The following is a 21938-nucleotide window of genomic DNA, read 5'->3' on the forward strand; positions in this document are numbered from 1 at the left end:
ACCTACATAGGCTATTGCTAAGATAAAAAGCAATGCAGTACGGTATTTATCATTTGAATGAAATGTATGGATTTATGGAATATTTATTAAATATAAATTATCTTACATTTCCACGTTCCATATCTAATTAATGCTATTGCTTTCACTTTGATATTGATAGGTTGTCACATAGGATACCTGCGGTAGTCCAGCGGTGGACATGGCGTCATCTGAGTGAAGAAACGGCCATGCGCACGCTGGAACGAACCATTCCCGTCTAAGAGAGAGAGAGAGAGAGAGAGAGAGGAGAGAAAGAAAAAGCGAGAGGGGGAGGAGTGAGGGTAGCACCGGGTTCGCTGTGAGCCATGTTGGATGTGAATGAGAGATGCTGCGCTCGTGCCGCTGCTAGCTGGAGCTCTACCAAACACCGAGAATAGATGCGAGCTTCCCGGGATCACCGAGCGACCGGGGAGCACGGCGGAAGGAGTCGGGCGGTGGTGGATGAGCTGGCCACTTAGCCGGCGTTTGGAGAGGGAAAGAGAGACACTTCGGTTCAGAGAGAGGGGAGAAAGGGGGGAGAGAGAGAAAGGATTTCACCAGACTAATGGCTGCACTGCTACTGGACTTGGGCTCGCTTTCGCCGCTGTCGTTTCTCCTTCTCAGCTCTTTGTTCACTGTTATCCCGGGGAGGGCACCGGAGTTGTTCTGCCGCTCCCTGTGCACCCACCCAGCCCCCGGAGACGCTCAAATCGCCAGCCTGCCCGACGGGACGGTAACGGGGGCTTTGGCTGGGGGCAATTGGAAGATCCACCCTGCAGGAACGGTACAGTCTCGAGGACGGGAATCGCAATGCTTACGCTCCTGTGCAGTGGAACCCCCGTCAGATCCGTTGAGACCGGATTACCGGAATTCTAGTGCATGGAAATCAGAACCGGCGGCGCACACCGGACGCTGTCATCACCAGCCTCTTTGGAGTAACAGTGGCAGCGGAGAGAAGGGCGTTGTTTCTCGTGTTCTCGTCTCTTCGGTTCAGTACGGCAAAAAGAGTACTATACAAAGGACTAGAAGGCGCTCGCGGCCACAGTCGCGCCTCGACACGGACAGGATCATTGCACAAAGCGTGCTGGATAACTGTAGAACCGTGGACAGCAAATCCAGGCCTAACCACTGCCCCTGTCACCCAAAACGTGAGTTTGCCGCTGCCAAGACACCAATTCGGCCGTTATTTAAAGCCTATTCTTATTCTAATGTGGTATCGGACGCTAATGGATTGTATAAAGCGACAGCGGACCGTCCCCTTTCAGGCCCCCTGAATGTTATCGATCTCACCAGAGAGGGCTGGAATGGGTCAGATGTTAGGAATACCCGCGGGTGCTCAAAACCGAGTGCGTGGCAGCTCTCTCTAGGGCTTGGAAGCAAAGCAAGCAGATGTCTCGAGTCACACCGGAACACAGGTTGTTCTGAAAGGTATCCAGACTGGCACAGCAGTAACTGGCACCAGTCCAACATCTCTCTGAGGCGTTACGCCGTTCGTGGAAGGCAAGCAAGAGAAAATACAAACACCACATCTTCAAATAACAACTCAAAAGTAGAGTTTGTGCATGCAAAGCCTGAACGGAATAGTCCACAAAAGTCTCCTTGTGCACTCAAACGGACTGATGCTGGGGATTTAACTGGGACTCGTTTTGATGACAGAAAGGATCACTCTAATGAATCAACTGGAATCAGCACTGCTCAGTTGTATATCGGCGATGTACAAAACTCTGCTACTGGCTCTCCCAGGGGTCATAATGCATCACACATCTACCTCTTAGTCGAGCTAAACTTTCTTAAAAGTTTTCGTGGCTCACACATTCACACGCCTGCAGAGCGCGCGAGAGAAGTTTCAGCACCCACACAATGGACAGAGCCGGACTCAGCGCATGAGCTCGCTTACTCCAGTCAATATACTGAAAGTTTGTTGCTTATGAATTGGAATAGTAACAATAACAACTGCGACAAAAATCGTAATAATAACCACCACAACAACACCAGTCCTGGCGATCAAAATGCAAATGAAACCCAACATGTTTCTGACAGCGAAGAGAGCGACTTAATAAGAGGGGAAAGCGCACGTTATCCTTTCTCGAGTGCACGTGCAGAGTGTGGCGACTATGACAGCTCAACCTCCGATAGGGGAGCCACGCGGCCGCAATTAAAATCCGGTAAACGGGTGTCATTACAAGCTGAGGGTGTCAGTCAGCAAGAGGAGCAGCTGGAAGTCGCGACTGAGTGCGGTAGGAGGGAGGGACAGATAGAGGGCGGGGTAAAAGGGGAGGGTAAGGAGGAGGGTGTAGAGGGAGAAAGAGAGAAAAGCATGGAGTGGGTGATTGCAGAAGACACAAAGGAAGAGGCAGTGTTAGAAGAGAAAAAAATACTAAGAGAAAAAGGTCAAGGCAATGGCACCTCTCAGTCAGACACAGAGAGTGTTGAAAACAAAGAGGGAACCTGGACTGAAAAAAATGAGCTTAAACATGAAAGTGTAGATGGGTTTGAAAACACACAAAAAGATCAGTACACTGCAAAACAAAAAGCAAGAGAGAGCGATGAAGTTCAGAGAGGAGAGGAGCAAGAGTACAACGAAGAACAAACAGGTGTCCCTCCTGTTGGGCGCTCCCGTAGAGCTGCTAATAGGCACCCCCATTTCCCACAGTATAACTACCAGGTTCAGGTTGCTGAGAACCAGCCTCCTGGTACCTCAGTCATAACGATGACAGCTGTGGACCCTGATGCTGGTGAGGCAGGCAGACTCAGTTACAGCATGGCCGCTTTAATGAACAGCAGGTCCATGGATTACTTCCAAATCGACCCAATTACAGGCCTTCTCACCACCACCCACGTTCTGGATCGAGAACACATGGACCTGCACTACTTCAGAGTTACTGCCACGGACCATGGCTCACCACACCTTTCTGGAACAACTATGGTGACCATCACTGTGGCTGATCGTAATGATCACTCTCCCGTGTTTGAGCAAACAGAGTATTGCGAGACCATTCGAGAGAATGTGGAAGAGGGATATCCTATCCTGCAGCTGCGAGCAACAGATCTCGACTCACAAGCGAATGCTAACATACGCTACAGATTTATTGGAGAAAGTGCAGCAGTTGCACGGTCTGCGTTTGAGATTGATCCCCGATCAGGCTTGATCACCACACGAGGTATTGTAGACAGAGAAGCAAATGAACGTTATACATTGTTGGTGGAAGCAAGCGACCAAGGGAGAGAGCCGGGCCCACGATCTGCTACTGTTAGTGTCCATATCACTGTGTTGGATGAGAACGACAATGTTCCACAGTTCAGTCAAAAGCGGTATGTGGTTGCAGTTAGAGAAGATGTCCGGCCACATTCTGAAATACTCAGAGTCAGTGCCTCGGACCAGGATAAAGATGGGAATGCTGCTGTGCACTACAGCATAATCAGTGGGAACAGCCGAGGGCAGTTTGCGATTGACAGTGTTACTGGAGAAATCCAGGTGGTAGCACCGCTGGACTTTGAGACTGAACGGGAGTACATGCTACGGCTGCGGGCTCAGGACAACGGCCGCCCACCTCTCTCCAACAACACTGGAATTGTGAGTGTACAGGTTACTGATGTCAACGATAATCCACCAATCTTTGTATCCACACCTTTCCAGGCTACAGTGCTGGAGAGCGCTCCTGTCGGTCACTCCATTCTCCACATACAAGCTATTGATACAGATAATGGTGACAATGCACGCCTGGAATACCGTTTAACAGGAACTGGCACGGATACACCATTTGTTATCAACGCTGCCACTGGTTGGGTCACGGTGAGCTCAGAACTTGACCGTGAATCAGTAGAGCACTACTTTTTTGGTGTTGAAGCGCGAGATTATGGTGCCCCACCTCTTTCCGCCACAGCTAGTGTTACGATCACAGTAATGGATGTTAATGATAACCGACCAGAATTTCTACAAAAAGAGTATTATGCCAGACTAAATGAAGATGCAGTTGTTGGAACAAGTGTGGTAAGCGTAACCGCAGTTGACCATGATGTAAATAGTGCCGTCACATATCAAATCACTGGTGGAAACACACGTAACCGTTTTGCCATTAGCACAGCCAGTGGTGCAGGACTTATCTCATTAGCACTGCCTTTGGACTACAAACAGGAGCGCCGCTACGTGTTAACAGTCACTGCCTCTGACAGAACTCTCCACGACACCTGTCAGGTCCACATCAACATCACAGATGCCAACACACACCGTCCTGTATTCCAGAGCGCTCATTATTCAGTAAGTGTGAATGAGGACCGGCCTCCTGGTAGCACTGTGGTGGTCATAAGTGCCACAGATGATGATGTTGGAGAAAATGCCCGTATCAATTACTACTTGGAGGACAATATTCCACAGTTCCGTATTGATCCTGCAAGTGGAGCGATCACACTTCAAGCAGAACTAGACTACGAAGACCAAATGACTTACACGCTTGCCATCACTGCTCGTGACAACGGAATCCCTCAGAAATCTGACACCACTTATGTGGAGGTCAATGTTAATGATGTAAATGACAACGCACCTCAGTTCCTGAGCCCCAGATATCAGGGTGGAGTCAGTGAGGATGCTCCACCTTTCACTAGTGTCCTGCAGATCTCTGCTACTGACCGTGATGCTCATGCCAATGGCCGTGTCCAGTATACGTTCCAGAATGGAGAGGACGGTGATGGTGATTTCACAATAGAACCAACCTCAGGAATAGTCCGGACAGTCAGGAGACTTGACCGTGAAAGTGTTCCCTTCTATGAGCTGACTGCATTTGCTGTGGATCGCGGTGTCCCGCCTCAGCGTACACCTGTACACATTCAAGTCAGTGTCATGGATGTCAATGACAATGCTCCAGTCTTTCCTGGTGACGATTTTGAGGTTCTAGTGAAGGAGAATAGTGTCGTTGGGTCTGTCGTAGCTCAAATTACAGCGACTGATCCAGATGAGGGCCCAAACGCTCAGATTATGTATCAGATTGTGGAAGGAAACATTCCAGAAATCTTCCAAATGGACATTTTCTCAGGAGAACTCACTTCTTTAATTGACCTTGACTATGAAACACGGAACGAGTATGTTATCGTTGTCCAGGCCACATCAGCTCCGCTAGTCAGTCGTGCCACAGTGCGCATACGACTGGTTGACCAGAATGATAATGGGCCCCAAATGCAAGACTTTCAAATCATCTTTAACAACTTCGTATCCAATCGATCCAACACCTTCCCAAGTGGGGTTATTGGACGAGTTCCAGCCCATGACCCAGATGTTTCGGATCATCTCTACTACACTATAGACCGTGGGAATGAGCTGCATCTGCTGCTGTTGAACCACACCAGTGGGGAGATCCGCCTCAGCCGGAAACTGGACAACAATCGACCACTGGTGGCCCCGATGCTCATCACCGTCACTGGTAAGAGCAAGAGGGGGAGAAAAAGATGTGAGGGAGAGGGGGAGGGAGGGAGGAAGAAATGGGGAAATGAGGCAAGGGCTATTAAGGTCATAAAGATGAAATCAAATCAGGTCAAATTGGTTTTGCTAACTCCTTTCTACAGTGCTCTATTGTGAAATATTGCTGAAGGCAATGTGTCAGTGTGGAAAGTCTATGTTAAAAGAAAAAATAGAAAGAATAGAAGATATCTTCAGAGGGAGCTGACCCTTGACTTGCATTTTTCTCTGTAAAGACATTTAGCGATCAATGTAAATTACTTTATGCTGGAATGATTTCTACTGGCATTAGCAGGTACTGTAACAGGAGTCTCAGTGGTAACATGAGAGTGTGTAAGTGCTGAGGAGAGCATTGTTCGACCATAATAGCTGATGTTGTTGATGGCATTGCTGGGCAGTGTAGATAACTGTGGCTTTTAAAAGGTTGTACAGTCAAGGTGACTAAAATTGTAAATTTAACGTGTAAGTTTTGTGCTTATTTACCACTAATATTGCTGATTTTGTTCTGTGTTTTTACCTTATCTGGCAGTTATGTGCAGTTGTTTGTGTATGTGTGTGTAAGGCATATAGGTTGGGGAGTTTGTAAGACTGCAGTGTTAGACAGCTCAGTTACCCTCTGGTAAAATTCTCTGCTCAGAGGATAGCACATTTCAGTTTACATCCCCATTTTGCTCTTCGTTTCTCATTCATTTTTCCATTTCTCTCTCCACCTTTTTCTCTTACAGAGCATATTTTTCTGTTGGGTTAAATAGTCAAAAAACGTGTTTCTAAATAAGTGGAGTGGCTTTCTTCCACGTTGTACAATTTAATCAGAGTTTTGACGTCCCGAGGGAAATGGAAGGTTAAGTTGAAGGAATTTTCTATTAAATAGTTTTTTTGTATTCCACTTCACACAGAGAAACAGCAGTTACAGTTTTCTAATGAGCACAGCTCATTGCCTGTAAGATGAGCTGACATAGTTTGAAACTCAGTGTCGCTTTTATCTTGTTATTTCCAAGCAAGGCAGATGTGCTTAAATTTATGTGATTAGTTTATTTTGCTATCCCCTTAATGATGTAATATACAAAATGCACATTTGAAGTGTAGGCAAAACGGTATTGGCCTCAGAGAAAATGCATGCATACCAAAATGAAAGTGTGTGTATGGTAAATGAAGTTTAAAAGAGGATTACAGGTCTCTTATCTTGCATGCTCTCTCTCTCTCCCTCTCTCTCTGTGTGTGTGTTCTACTTTACTTTGATTGTAATAGGACGTCCTTAGGGGTAGCCTGGCTTTGAAAACAACAGAGCACAGTAAACAGATGTCAAACCAGTGCCCAAGATTTTGTGTGCGTGCTTGGTTAATCAGATGGTTTAATATTCGTTCATGCAGGCATCTACAATGTTTATGCCTACATCTGGGTCTGTTTGTGTCTTTATACACATGCCTTTAGTTGAGTGCCTTTTGGGCTAATGGGGGTAGAAATATATTTCCAGGTGACTAATTGTAGCTACGAAGGACAAGAATCTAAGCATTTCACAATTTTTGTGTGTGCTCAAAAACACACATACGGAGGCCCTTGAGACCTGGGGTCTGTTTTGGTCATGCTAGATTTGTAATTTCAATGTTTAAAAGCGTGTCGAATTTGTGAGCATGTGCATGTAATCAAGTTTATTGTGTCTGGTAGTGAAACCTGAAAAACTTATACTGTAGGGACCTCTGAGATCTATTTGTTTATTTCATGTTTTTGTGAGCTGGTAGAAGCTGTTTGCATGTTTCCCTGTGACCCCAGATAGAATTGCACCAAACACACATGCACAGTCACACTGTTTTTTTCTAATGATTCTCCATGCAAGACAATACTAAAACAAAGTTCACTTTAGAGTGGGTAAGTGAGCTGGATTATAAAATATTAAAAGGGTCTGAGAGAGGAATAGAGAGAGATACATTGAAGAAAGAAGAAAGGATGGGTTTTAAGGAATGTGTAGAGGAAGAAAAAGTTTGAGATAGAGAAGATAAAACACTCAAGTGGAATAGGTTAATGCAGGGAAGTGAATGACAGATGAGTGAGTGTACAGGAGGAATAGAAAGAGGAAAAACTTGCTGAGTTCAGGTCTTGGCTTTGAATGACTCAAAGGAAAATTATTTAAGATGAACGAAATGTAAACTGGCTTCTTTGAAACCTATCGTACAGGTCTTAATGGCGATTGTGCCTGTACTTATAAATAGTCTTCATAACTAGTACTTTAATCTGGTTTTCCAGTAAAATATTGAAACATCTTTATAAACAAGACAGTTGTACTTTAAGTTTAAATGTTAATAATATATTAGAAAATTGTATTTCATTTGTAATTGTGTTTTAATTTTCATTCCTTTTTTTTTTTTCTTGTTTCAAGCATACATTTCACAAAAACTTGATGGATTTATGCCCAAAACAAACACAAACATTTTGTCACTGGGGTTATAAAATAAACTTAATTCAAAATATATTTTTAATAATAGTCTTTATATCTTGACTTATGTAATAAATGTATCTTGTTTTAAGGATATTTAGATATATTTTATTGATAAACAGGACATTATGAATATGAAATATCATATATCAAACATCAACATTGTACACCTCTGTGGTCATAGTGTTATAAATAAGATGACATACATTAGCATTCACTAATTCATTTCCTTAAGCTCACCTGCATTTATGTGATCAAAAATTGTTTTTATTTTAATGTTTAATTCGCTTTTTTTTTCTGTGATGCAAATTGTAATTTTTTTATTACCCATAACTCCAATCACACCCTTCTGAAATCATTCTAATATGCTGTTTTGATGCTCAAGAAACATTTATATTATTATCAATGTTAAAAACAATCTTTTTTAACATTATAAATATCTTTATTGTTATCCTCATTTTTCATATTCCAGTCCTTCCACTGTCAGAAATCATAGACACAAATATTAAATGGCAACAACACACTCTCACACTGGTGATTTGACTTATCCTCTGTGGGAGCCTGAATGTTTTGATTTAATCAGCCTGACTAATAATATTTTCCTGCTGTAAGCTACATTAATCATTTAAATAAATGTTTTGTTTAGGTTTATTTAGATGTTGAGTAACCATAGTGTGTTTACCCCTGCACAGTTGTGACTGTTTACAGTAATTAAGATCATTTACTAGCTGTTATTTGCTGTACATAATTGCCTCAGTGATTATTGGTATATGACAAAAAAATGATATACAGGTTAGTGCTGATTTGCACCATTTGTTTTTAGTTTATTGGCTGTGTGATGTGTTAAACAGGGACTCTTTTTGAGAGCTTAGTAAGGAATCACTGCCTTATAACCCCCCCCCCCCCCACACACACATACACACACGTCTCCTGTACCTCCCTTCCCCCCAAAACCACTTCTTCTATTCACAAACACACTTCCCCGGGATCTCTTGTCTCCTTGATATTACCTTCTTTTTTCCGGGCATCTATGTAAACACTCCTGCTTCCCTGCCTCCACCCTTCCTCCTCTAACCCCTTTTGCTCTTTCCATTACACTCTCTTTCTCTCTCTCTCTCTCTCTCTCTCTCTCACAGGGTGGCATTTCATCAAAGGAGGATATAATCTCCTTAGACACTGAGACATCCAGTGACATTAAAAACTTCAAGTCGTGCCTGTCATCCTCTTGTAGACGCTCACACTTTGTGCTTGATTTTATTTGTCCAGCTATTACAGCACAACTCGAGTCAAACATTTCTGCACTGTGGAAAACTGTAAATAATTTGAGCTGAACTGTAATTAACAAAGAGTACATGCAAACTGTGTTTGGTGGGGTGAGCCGAGCAGGATGATTTAAAAGGGACAGTTCCCCTAAAAAGGAAATTCTGTCCTATTCACTCCAGACTGTCTGTGTTAGATAAACCGACAAAAATGTCATTATTTATTCACTGACTATTTTTAGTCCAATGAGCTGTTAACCATTGCAAAACAAACATTATTTAGTGAGCAAGTTGAACTTGAGAACTGCATCACACCAAATTGTGAATTAATTATTTAGACCAGTTTTGTAACCCGGACCAACTGATTAATTGAATAGATCTGATAAATAAATAAAAATAATAAAAATAATAAATTGGACATTACTACTATTCTCTTAAACACAACAAGATCTATAGCAAATGTCAAGATTTTCAATTAAAAAGAGCTTAGTCATGCATTTGGGTAAAGTTGTTATTTCTGGAATAAAAATTAAAAAAATGCTACAGCCAATACACTTGATTAACGTTAATTTACATTAAAAACTGTAAATATTTTAACGTCATATTGTATAATTTTACTATAAAATATTTTTACATTAAATCTATTTGTTTTTGCAAGTAAAATATATGAATTACATTACAATTTATGGTGATAAAAAAATAGAAAGAACATTCTCAGTATTTATTTACCACGATGAACATCGACTTTGTAGTGCACGATCCAAACTTACATTTTTATAATTCATGAATGAAAATATTTAGTAACATGATATTGATATACCATTTACATGGAAATGCAATGTCTGATTTTAAAATGGGTTCTAAAGGATGAATTTTGATATTTTAAGTTTTCAGTCGATATATAACTTCTGATGATTTCTAAAATGTGATAGAGAAAAAGGCAACATACAAGTCTTCTTTTTTAAACAAAGGTCAAAACTCCAGTTATAATTTAGATTTTTGAGGGTGCACTCTTGTCATAAATTAATGGATTACTTTTCCTATATAATTTTTTGCAAAACACACTGGTAAAATATATATTTGGGAGTCTTAGACCTTTCCAACGATATATAGTTTGTCAAGATTAGATTAGATTTAATTGTAATATAGTGAAGTAAATTTTGGCGTCCCACAGAGTGGACGGGTGACAGTTAACAGGTTAAATAGTTTTGTTTCTTCTCGTATTTGTTATCAGTAATGTACTTTAGAGTATTTCGTATTAAATTGGATGTTATTAAATTAATGCAGTATTTTAGTGCTATGTGTTTTACATGTGTTTTTTCTTTGTTTGTATGACTGTGCACCATCCAGACTGATCTCACGGCAATTCATACATATTTTGTGAGGTGGCTTATTAGTATGAATTTATACAACCTCATTCATACATATTCATACAATTTGTGCTAAATCGTACGTATTTTACTAGTTGCACAATTCGTATGAATTTGTACTAATGACCTACACCTAACCCCGCCCATACACCTACCCGTCACTGGGGTCTAGACAAAACGTACAAAATACAAAGAATTAGCCACCTCGTAAAATACGTACAAATTGGTCGTGAGATAGCATTGCACCATCTGTACATTATTGTCCATGTATTTGGCTGATATTTGACAATTGATCTTGTTTTATGAACTGACCACTTACGATGAACATAATGTGGTTTTCTATTTTACCTACTGTGTTATTATAGTGATTATTAGTAGCTACAGTTTAATGTAAAAAGCACATTTTGGTAAAGTATGTAAATGATACATCATGAAATATTAGGTTATAAGCATGAATATATATACATTGTCACCATAAGTTTTCAGTGAATGGATAAAAATGGCATGTGTGGTTGAGTCTAAAAAAATGTCTTGTTTCTGTCTGTGTGTGCGGGAGACAAGTGGGGGATGGATGGTTTATTTTATAAGAACTGCTTATCAGTAAGAAAGGCGTGACTTTTAAGGGGATGACATTATGATCTAATGTCTCTCTTTCTCCCCTCCCCCATTCATTTTATCTTCTGTGCTTTTATTCTTTCACATCCCTTACCAGCCTCCAGCAGCCTCAGCCCTCACCACATCTCGCTCTCCTGCTCACTGTCTGCTGAATCATTTCCTCTTCTGTGTGTCATTTTCTTTCACTCAATTTAAATCGATTTTAGAGTGACTTGCTGCCAAGACTGTGTTCGTGCACTTTATAGCCAAAACATTTTTAATGTATGCAGGAGAAAATCATTTTCGAAAATGGAAAGGCAAATGTGAAAATGTCATCAGTGTTGTAAAAACAGCACGGCTGAATAACATGACTCAGAATTGCTTGTACTGGTGTTAGTGGTACTGGAAAATCAAAGATCTTCAAACAGAAACAGCACTCCTGCATGCTTCAGTGGTCACTTTATTAATTGTGCCATGGTGTGTATTTTTAAACTCAAAAAGCCCAAAAAGTGGTAAATGGTCCCAATTCAGAGCCAGTGGCTAGAATATTTATACCCAAACATATACACTCTTAAAAATAAAGGTGCTTCAAAAGGTTATTCAAGACATGCCATAGAAGAATCATTTTTGGTTCTTCAAAGAACCATCTCTTTCTTACCTTTTTGTGATCTGAAGTACCATCTTTCGCCAACAAAGAACCTTTTGTTAAACAGCAATGTTCTTCAGATGTTAAAGGTTCTTTATGGAACCATTTAGACAAAAAGGTTCTTGTATGGCATCTTGAAACACCTTTATTTTTAAGAGGGTATGAATGTATACAGCTGCATGTCAGCAGGCTTGCCAAGAAGTTGTATAGGTTATATTTTACCCTACAAAGGAAATCTTTTACCTTCTCAAAGGAAAACAAGGCATATTTTTAGGCCATTCAGATTCTTATGATACAACATATTTTCCCCAGCTCAACATTATTTTAATATAATTCATGCATCATAACAGTTTTTGCCTTTAGTTTATGTTAATTCAAAAATATTCTGTTGTAGCAAATCAATTCAATTCTGTCATAATTTACTCACGCCCATGCCGTTCCAAACTTGTATCCATTTCATTCTTCTGCTGAACACAAAAATATATTTTGAAGAATCTTGGTAACCAAACAGTTTCCCTTGACTTCCATTATATTTTTTGTCCATAGAATGGAAATCAATGGGAACTGAAAATGTTTGGTTACCAATGGTTTTCAAAATATCTTAATTTGTGTTCCACAGAAGAAAGAAAGTCATACAGTTTTGGAACGGCATGAAGGGGAGTAAATGACAACAAAATTTTCATTTTCGGATGGGCAATCTATTTAAAGTGCAGTTATATTAGCAAAGTTTTGATGACAAAAACAGTCCATTGCCCGCACTCAGTATATTGTAATAATGTGCAAAGCATCAATCATAAAGAAGTCACTATCAAACCAAGCAGCTTTCAGTTGGTCAATGCAGCAAATTTGTATGGAACAACAAGAAACCGATTTAAAATCTGTGTGGGGAAATATTTTGCTTATACTCAAATTTTAGATTTTTTTGATTGCATAGATTCCTATTGAAATAACTGCATTTTGCCTGTGAAATTTCACTGTACAATAGTAAATGTGAACATACCTTTACACTGGTAAGCATTTTATGAGAATCACCATTTAGAATAACAATAAAAAAATGCTTGCAAAGCAAAAGTTCTGATCAATAGGTATAGTAGTGTGTTTGTTCACAACAATGTCATGAAAAAATCCACTTAGTTTTTTATATATATATATATATATATATATATATATATATATATATATATACACACAAAACGTCTTCCTCCATCTTTTTATTTTTGGTGAAATGTCACTGGGCATGTTTTCACCTACCCAATATCTGCTCAGTTACCGAAACCCTTAAATCTTTTCCTTTTCCTTTATGCCTCTGTCTTTTTTCAGCATACTCTCTTTTCAGCTCTAAACTTCCTGTGTGTATTTCCGAAGTTGTATGTACTGTATGCCTCTGTGTGTGTGTGAGCATAAAGTATGTGTGCGTTTGATGGACATACATGATTCACTCTGCAGCATGTTGCTAATTTCACAGTCAGTGAGCTGTAGATGATATCACAAGCTGTACTGACACCAAACCTGCATCAGTCGCATGTTGAGATGGACCTCTGAAGTAATACAACTCTCACTGCTACAGCATTAAAGTGTTTCAGATTGCAGTCGAGTAAAACAGACTGTGTGACTGCAAACTGAACTGGTGTTTTGACTGAGCCGTCAGACATGTTCTTATCACTTAACTTCTAAACTAAAGTGATTTGGCAAACTTCTATTACACATACTTTGATAGTTTTTAAGTTTATTACTGCTCTCGAGCTCACTTCATCTTCCTTTGTCTCTGTCTGTTTCTCAGATGGCATTCACAGCGTCAGCGCTCAGTGTGTGTTGCGGGTTCTCATCATTACGGAGGAGATGCTCAGCAGCAGCATCACTGTGCGACTCCAGAACATGTCCCAGGAGCACTTCCTGTCCCCGCTGCTCACTCACTTCCTGGAAGGGGTGTCAGCAGTGCTCTCAGTCTCTCCTGATGATGTGTTCGTGTTTAACGTGCAGCCGGATGCAGATGCAGGAAAGGTGCTCAACGTTAGTTTCTCCGCTGCATTGCCAGGAGGGCAGTTTTTCCCATCGGAGGCTCTGGAGGAGCAGCTGTACCTCAACAGACCTAGACTCAACGCCCTCGCGCATATGGAGGTAAAACAGCTGCTTTGTAAAGATCATTAGATAAGAATATCGATTAGAAATTAAAACATAGAAATGCAACACTAAATGACCTTTTTTTTTTTTGCATTTACAAATTGATTTGACTAAGCTGATAGAATACGAGCATTGAACCAGCCAATGAACTTTCAAATGTACAGACACACTCACAATTCTATAATGCCGTATCTTGTATTCCGGCAGGTCCTCCCTTTTGATGATAATGTGTGTTTACGTGAGCCATGTCAGAACTACATGAAGTGCATCAGCGTTCTCCGCTTCAACAGCTCTGCTCCCTTTATCGTCTCCCCATCCACACTGTTCCGGCCCATACATCCCATCACAGGACTGCGCTGCCGCTGCCCTGCCGGATTTACGGGAGATTACTGCGAAATTGAAATTAACCTGTGTTACTCAAACCCCTGCATGAACGGAGGAGTGTGCGCTCGCAGAGAGGGAGGTTACACCTGCATCTGCCGAGAGGATTACACAGGTGAGAGTGTGATTATGTATTTTAGTAAGCGTGTGTTATTGTGTCTTTCTAGATGTTGCAAAGTCTTGCAAGGACTTGCAAAAGAACGTCTGGTGTACTTTGCAGTTTATTCTGGCCAAGAATTGGTTCACACTGCCAAGACAAACAGCAACATGTCAAATGTGTACTAAAGTTGGCTGTTGGATGTACAGTAGAATGATGAAAATAAAAGCGATCATGTTCATGCAGCCCAACAGGCAGCAACAGATAGGTTGGCAGACTGATCCAACAAACCCAACAACCCTTGGCATTTGATGTTTCTTGTGTGGTTACACAGGAAAGCATAGAGTATCTTTGAAAGATGTATTGCTAGGAACTGGACTGGATACAGCAGGGTTCCTCAAATCTTGTCCTGGAGGGCCATTGCGCTGCAGAGTTTAGCTCCAACCTTGATCAAACCTCAACTACCTGTGATTTTCTAATGATCCTGAAGACTTTGATTAGAATGCTCCGGTGTGTTTGATCAGGGTTAGAGCTAAACTGTGCAGGAAATTGGATCCCATGGGGCAGATTTGAGGATCCATGAATTATAGGCACAGATTCCCAATCCAATTAGATTCTAATTCACAAACTGTATTCCATTCCGAATTTGATTGGATTCATTTTTGATAACGTTTTAAAGGCTTCAGTTTTAATGTCAATTTTGTTTATGTATGAAAACATAATAAATTATTTAAGGATCCTTCTTGCTTGGTGAATTACAAAAAAGTGAATTTATTTAATAATTTTTGTCAAACCGTCTTATCTATAATCAAAAACTGCTCTGTGGATACAAACTGTGGATATAAACTTTAATTTGCATTTATTATGAAAAAAAAAAAAAAGAAAAAAAAAGAAAGCCAAATATATATATTGGAGTACTGGAGTATGTGCATGGTTTTGGTCTCTTTTGAAAGGTGACACTCTGAGGTCTGTTCTGCACCTTAGAGTGTCACTGTAAGTCTTTCTGGTATTGAATAATAGAACTTCCCAAACATTCTGCCTTTTTGTAAACAGTTGCCTGCAGATGACTATATCTGGGAGCTATTAGCTGGAAAACACAATGGGATCACAGCATGAAGCCTTGTTGGCGGTCTGACAAAGACACTGATTGTTACTGCTGTGCTGATTGTATCTTAAAACGTTTTGCATAATTTAAATCACAATTGAATCCCAATCATTCCACTCTCAGCTTTCCAAAGATATGTGACATGTTTTATTTTTTCAGTTATTGTATTTCACAAAGTTAACCCTCAAAAAACATGCTGTGTACTTGTTCGTGTTACAGTGGAATGCTAACAAGATAACTATGTATAAAATTATACAAAATTGAGTAGCATGTGTCAAAAGTTGCTTGGCTGCCCCCATGATTGGTCTGGCAAATGGCAATTTTTTTTTTACTTGATTGGCAAATGGATAAAGTAAAGCATTTGACAAAACAACAAAGAAAACCAATCAGCAAATGGACAAAAGAAAAGTCAATGGCACTAAATATACATTTCGCAGTTTAAACATTATATATCAATTAATCTACTTTTTAAAACATTACATACACTATAATGATACTTTATTGCATAAATAATAATACATATTATAATAATTTCTTATTATGTTTAAATGATCAATTTGATATTTCTTAATTTTTAAATTATCCTTCCCAGTCCTCCATACAACTGGACTGCAAATACAGGTAAAATATATAGACTTCCCTATAAATAGACTTGCTAAAAAAAAATAGTCATGGTGTGAGCAATCAATCTTGGGATTTTAAAACTCAGCATTGAAATCTATCAAAGCAATATCACGATAAATAGGAAAATCGATATTTCAACCCAGCCCTGGCCACGAGTGTCAGGGTTTACAAATCCAGCAACTAGTCATTTCAAAAAAGCACTTTATATTAAAATTATACAGCTGCCTGCCGATCAAACGATGCCAGTTTTCTGTGAAATATGCATCAGATGGCCAGTGAAAGAGCTGTGAGCAGTCTGTGGGCGCACCATCTGACACTAAAAACCTGACGGTGGTGTTTGGTGGTAAAGCAGATCCGCTAACCAGTTTGTTTTTCTGTGTATATGTGTGGCCAGCTGGGTTAAACTAACTTAAACTCTTAGCAGTGAAGTCAGTCTGAAGTTAAATGAGCAACTCTTAGTAATACAAATGCTGTAGCATGAGAGAAATTGAAAGGGAAAAAGAAATCCAACGGAAGGAGGAAAGCAGGGGCAGATGCAGGATCCCCCGAGGGCCGTACCATGTGTGTGATGGGAGTTGGGTAGAGAGGGTGGTTTAGCCCAAGAGGAGAAGAATAGCTTTGATGAATTAAACATCATTTGAACGAAGGGGAGAGAATACATTACCAAATAATCTGAGGGGATGGAGTGGATAGGTACCGGGGAGGAGAGCGAAACGGGTAGAGAAAGAGAGGGGAAGAAAGAAGGAGAAGTGCTTTTAATAGTAAGTCAGGAAGTGTACAGCTCGGGAAAAGAGAGAGAGAGCGAACACCTGACACTATATAAAAGGACAATAGTATCAAGAGACTAAAGACAGGCAGAGAGGGTTTTAAAGCCTTTCCCTGCTGGATTTTAAGTGATTTAGAGTAAGTGTGTGATGTGTGTTTGTGTATTGGAGAGCATGTGTTTAACTAAAAGCTCAACTTTTGTCCAAGTAGAGAAAACTGCGCTTGAATGCTCATGTTGTATACAGTATGTATGTAGGTCAATATCTCTGTGTGCCATCACTTGTATTTTGTTGTAGATATGTGAAGACAGTTCTATTTTTCTAGTTTTTTTCTTGGACTGATGAGAACTTTATACCTTATTGAACACAAAGATAGTGTTTGTATTTTTGAGTTTGAACACGTTATGTTTATGTTCAAGTTGTTTGTGTGTGTTTTTCTGCCAGTTCTGGTTGAGGAGTTTACAGAAATTGCTTTAGGTCTCTGATTGTGTGTCAGTAAGGGCTCTGTGAGCAGGAGCAGTCAGTGTGAAAGGTTTTCTCAGAATTGCTTGTGTTCATGTCAGACAGTCCATGTGGTTTAACTAGAGCCAGGGGCATTCGCTTTGAAAAGGGATTATGAGACATGTTAAATAATAAAACACTCTAAAAGCTGTTTAATTCAATTCAAATGATACATCTTGCAGTATCAGAACACTGTTATACAGTCAACACCACTACGGTCAAGAAACTAATTATACAGAATATAAATACATTCTGATTTTCTTATTCTTATTCTTAGATAAAAAGTTTGTCAAGAGAATGATTCAGTTTCTAGGGAATGTTGGATTGCTGCTAGCAGTGTTCACTTTGACAGCACATTTTTATTTAGTTTTAACTTAAACTTAAATGTCAATTAGTTTCAGTCATATTTTAGACATTTCAATTATTTTATTTTAGTTTTAGTTCTCATTAAGCTATTGGTCGACTAATGTCTAATGGGTTTAGTTCAATTGTAATGCAGTAATATCTGTCCTTAGCTCAAGGGAACTTTTGTCAGATTTAATGCTTCTTTAGAATTCAGTAAATTAATTTATCATTAGCTACTTTAGCCATTAGTTGCTCCTTATGAAGAACTTCCTTCCTGTTTAACAAATTATGATTTAAGTTAGTCAGAAAAATTCAGTTCAGTTGGTATTCAGAGGCCTGTGACCTGCTTATATATTTTTATCTTGTGACTTTAGCAACTTATTTTACATTGCTTTTGAATATTCAGTTTAGAATGTGTGCTAAAATCCTTTTCCCTTTGCGGGTGATATGTTTGAAAGCTATGATGAATATGTTAATACCTCTTGTTGAATATGCAAGTAGCCAGTAGGATAAAGGTCCATGTGTCTTGAGGGTTTTGGTGTGTGTGTGTATGTGTGTCTGTAGCTGGTTTGCAGTGAGCAGTTACTTGTTATTGAGCAGTTAGTTTGTAAACATTAGGGGTTTTTATTTTATTTTTTATTTTTTTTGCCTGTGGTATGTGTCTATCCATGTGTGTGTCCTCAGACATTTTGCTGTATGTGTGTGCATTTCTGTGGTGGGTCAAAGTTTGAAGTGCTTTTAAAGGCAGTATTTTCACACTCCCATTAAAGGGAGACGGACATGTCTACATGTGTGTCTGTGCCAGAGGTCTGTACACACATGCACATTAACGTGCTTTATTTAACCGTTGCCAGAGGCTCACCAACACAATGCTGGAACATTACAGTTGCCAGAATCTGGCTCACATTTGGCTCTGCATCATAAAGCCTAAGGGCAGGATCTGCTGATGGTTCAAAACCCAAACAACAAGCTGCTTTATGTAGTGTGCATGTGTGTGTCTGTTATTGGTCCATTGGGACATTCCCGTCTACATGTTTTTAAAGAGCTTCTACACATCGCTAACAAAGTATGTGTGTAAGATAGACCCCTGCTGATACATCAATGGAAGAATTTATAGGAATTGTATCCAAATGTGTCTAACAAACTGATAAAATAGTCACAGTCATTAATGTTCAGCTCTTAATATTCTACATAATGCTGTTTGAAATGATTCTTGTATTAAGTACAAATAGAACTTTGAAAAAAATGGTTATGGGATTTGGTCCTATTCATTCCATATTCCCAGAATGCACCGGGCTAGGGCATGAATACTTATTAGGTTGCATTTTAGAATGTTTGCCAGTTTGATTTAAATTCTTGTTGATGGTTTTGTCACATTTAGTAACTTATACTTTTCAACCTTTTAAATAATTTGATTGCAGTCTGAATAAAATAATATCTGACTGTGAGCTTGCAAACTAAATTATTTAAGAAGTATTAGATCAGAAGATTCCATAATTTTCAGTTTAATGCCAACTTTAACAATGTTATTATTTTATGAGTTTTTTTATTTTTATTCTTTTGTAGTTTTCTTTAAAAAGATCAGCACCTAATTACAGTTAAGCAATATAATGGAGTAAGATTGAATTGAATAAGTGTGTGTCAATGGGTGCATGTGTGTGTATTTCATATTTCCTGGTTTTTTTTTTGTCCGTCTCAGGCGAACGTTGTGAGTTTGACCGACGTGGTGGCCAGTGTATGGCAGGCATTTGTCATAACGGCGGTACATGTCGTGAGCTCTCCGGAGGAGGATTCAGGTGTGAGTGTCCTGCAGGAGGTTATGAGAAGCCGTATTGCTCGGTCACCACCAGATCCTTTCCTCCAAAATCATTCATGATGTTCAGGGGGCTCCGTCAACGGTTCCACCTCTCCATCTCTCTCTCGTGAGTACACACATGGACATTTTTCAGATAGGAGAAATTATTTTAAAATAGTAATAGCATAAAACCTCACCACTCTTTCTCACACTTTTAAATATTTATATATGTAAATATAAATCTTATTTTCTCCTTCGTGATCTGTTTCTTATATTCTCCCCTCTCGCTTTCATACGCTCTCATAAGAAAAGCTCTTTAGCACTATCTCTCTCTTCTTTCATCCTGTTTAGTTTTGTTTCCTTCCCCTTGTGAGAGCTATTTCTGGTCATGTTTTTGATGCGATTGGTCAGGGTTTGGCTGCTGAGGCACAGAGGTAATATAACGGTTGTTTGTTGTAGTCTCCAGAGTGGCTAAAACATAGCTATTTTATTTATTAACATGGTCAAATGTCAACACATCCAGAAAGGGCAAAACCTTCTCTCATCTCCCTAGACACGCAAGAATATGAAATCCTTCTCCTTCTCTCGGTTAAAATCTCGCCTCTCTGCACCGAAAGATAACCATTGTGCTACAGTGTGCAATTTAGAGACTGACCATGTTCTATAAAAAAAACCCTCTTGAATCTAAAAGTCTTTGCTCAGTAGAGCATAAACAAAGGCCATCTCTCTCACTTGTCAGCGTTTTGTCTTGACCAAACTAAAAGATGTTTAAAGTGTAAAGATATGTAAACCTGTTAGCTCTCCAGAGAGGACGTGCCAGCTATATATTTATGTAGCAAAAAGAGAAATTGTTATTCTGACTTTCAATAACTTTCTCAGCAGGAATGTGAAGTAAACATATAAGAACCCACCAATATTACTATAAATGTGCATACTTTTTTACTTTGAAAGTTGAAAGATATTGTTCGCTAAACCACTGCCATGAAAACTTCCTGTGTTGTCTAGATATCGAGTGGGATTACTTTAGAGATCATTTTATGCTGAGTGTACTCTTCTCAGTTTTGCGGACATCACATTATATACTCTAAATGGAGCTATACTAAGTCATTCCAGATCTTTGATGAGCATTAAATGTGTTTTGTAGGTTTGCCACATTGGAAAGTAATGGCTTGCTCTTCTACAACGGTCGGTTCAATGAGAAGCATGACTTCCTTGCTTTGGAGATACTTGATGGACAAATGGTTCTTAAATACTCCACAGGTAAAAACAAAGGGGGGGGGGTGTTCAGAGAGTTCAAATAAATCCTGGACCATATATGGGATTATAATATAATATGAAATTGTTAATTTTAATGTGGTGTGACTTGCACAGGTGAGTCGTCTACTCAGGTGAGTCCATACCTGCCTGGTGGAGTGAGTGACGGCAACTGGCACACCGTTCACATCCACTACTACAACAAGGTGAGAAGCTCCTCTGAAGAAGTTTGCCTCCTGAATTGTTAAATATTCCTCTGATATTATAGACTTGTTAATTATTCCTCTATAAACTATAGCTTTCTAGGTACTTTTTGTTAGTTGTTATTGTGTATTCAGTATGTGTCATCTGCTGTGTGTACTTATGAGGACTCGTTTGTGTTTGTATCTAGCCAAAGCGTAGTGTGAGTGGTGATGTTCAGGGTCCGTCTGATGAGAAGGTGGCTGTCTTGAGTGTAGATGACTGTGACACAGCCGTTTCTCTGAGGTTTGGTGCTCAACTTGGCAACTACAGCTGTGCCGCACAGGGAAGACAGACCAGCAGCAAAAAGTGAGTGCACGCACCAAAAAAGTGTTGGTTTTGCTCAGAAGAACACACATGTAACATCTTTCTCATTCTCTCCTGTTTTTTTTTTTCTTTTCTCACAGGTCTTTGGATCTGACTGGCCCGTTGTTTTTGGGTGGAGTTCCTAACCTGCCTGAGAATTTCCCGTTTAGTACAAGAGAATTTATTGGCTGCATGAAAGACCTGCATATTGATAACAGACCAGTGGACATGGCGGGATTCATCGCTAACAATGGCACTTTACCTGGTGTGTGTGATTGTTTACAGTGTGATGACAGTGACGTCCTGTATTTGTGATTAACTCTCATGATGTCAACATACCCTACCATTCAAAAGTTTGGAATAAGAATTTTTGGTGTGATAGAAATTAATCAAAAGTAATTAATCAAAAGTAACATTGTAAAAACAATGCTTACATATTAAAACATGGCTGCAGCAGCTGTGAGGTAATGCTCTGTGTCTGTATTAGGTTGCAGTGCCAAACTGCCTTTCTGTAAATCAAACCCATGCCAGAATGGCGGCACATGTAGGGAGAGCTGGGAAACGTACTCCTGTGATTGTCCTGTTGGATTTGGAGGAAAGGACTGCAGCTTAGGTGAGACCCACATAAAAATACAAAA

At 39.7% G+C, this 21938-nt stretch overlaps 1 protein-coding gene across 2 annotated transcripts in view; it reads left to right on the forward strand.

Moving 5' to 3' along the window:
* The first annotated feature begins 311 nt into the window (after positions 1 to 311).
* LOC113093957 (cadherin EGF LAG seven-pass G-type receptor 3) overlaps positions 312 to 21938 on the forward strand; it is a 40071-nt gene continuing 18444 nt past the window's right edge. For both annotated transcript variants that reach the window (XM_026259571.1, XM_026259572.1), the window contains exons 1-9: positions 312 to 5432; positions 13548 to 13885; positions 14096 to 14384; positions 19405 to 19627; positions 20645 to 20760; positions 20872 to 20960; positions 21146 to 21303; positions 21402 to 21565; positions 21788 to 21913. In XM_026259571.1, the coding sequence (XP_026115356.1) occupies positions 584 to 5432; positions 13548 to 13885; positions 14096 to 14384; positions 19405 to 19627; positions 20645 to 20760; positions 20872 to 20960; positions 21146 to 21303; positions 21402 to 21565; positions 21788 to 21913 (6352 nt within the window). In that variant the 5' untranslated portion in view covers positions 312 to 583. The remainder of the gene's footprint in view (positions 5433 to 13547; positions 13886 to 14095; positions 14385 to 19404; positions 19628 to 20644; positions 20761 to 20871; positions 20961 to 21145; positions 21304 to 21401; positions 21566 to 21787; positions 21914 to 21938) is intronic.

Source organism: Carassius auratus, unplaced genomic scaffold (genome assembly GCF_003368295.1).
Source record: "Carassius auratus strain Wakin unplaced genomic scaffold, ASM336829v1 scaf_tig00215205, whole genome shotgun sequence".
Lineage (NCBI taxonomy): Eukaryota > Metazoa > Chordata > Actinopteri > Cypriniformes > Cyprinidae > Carassius > Carassius auratus.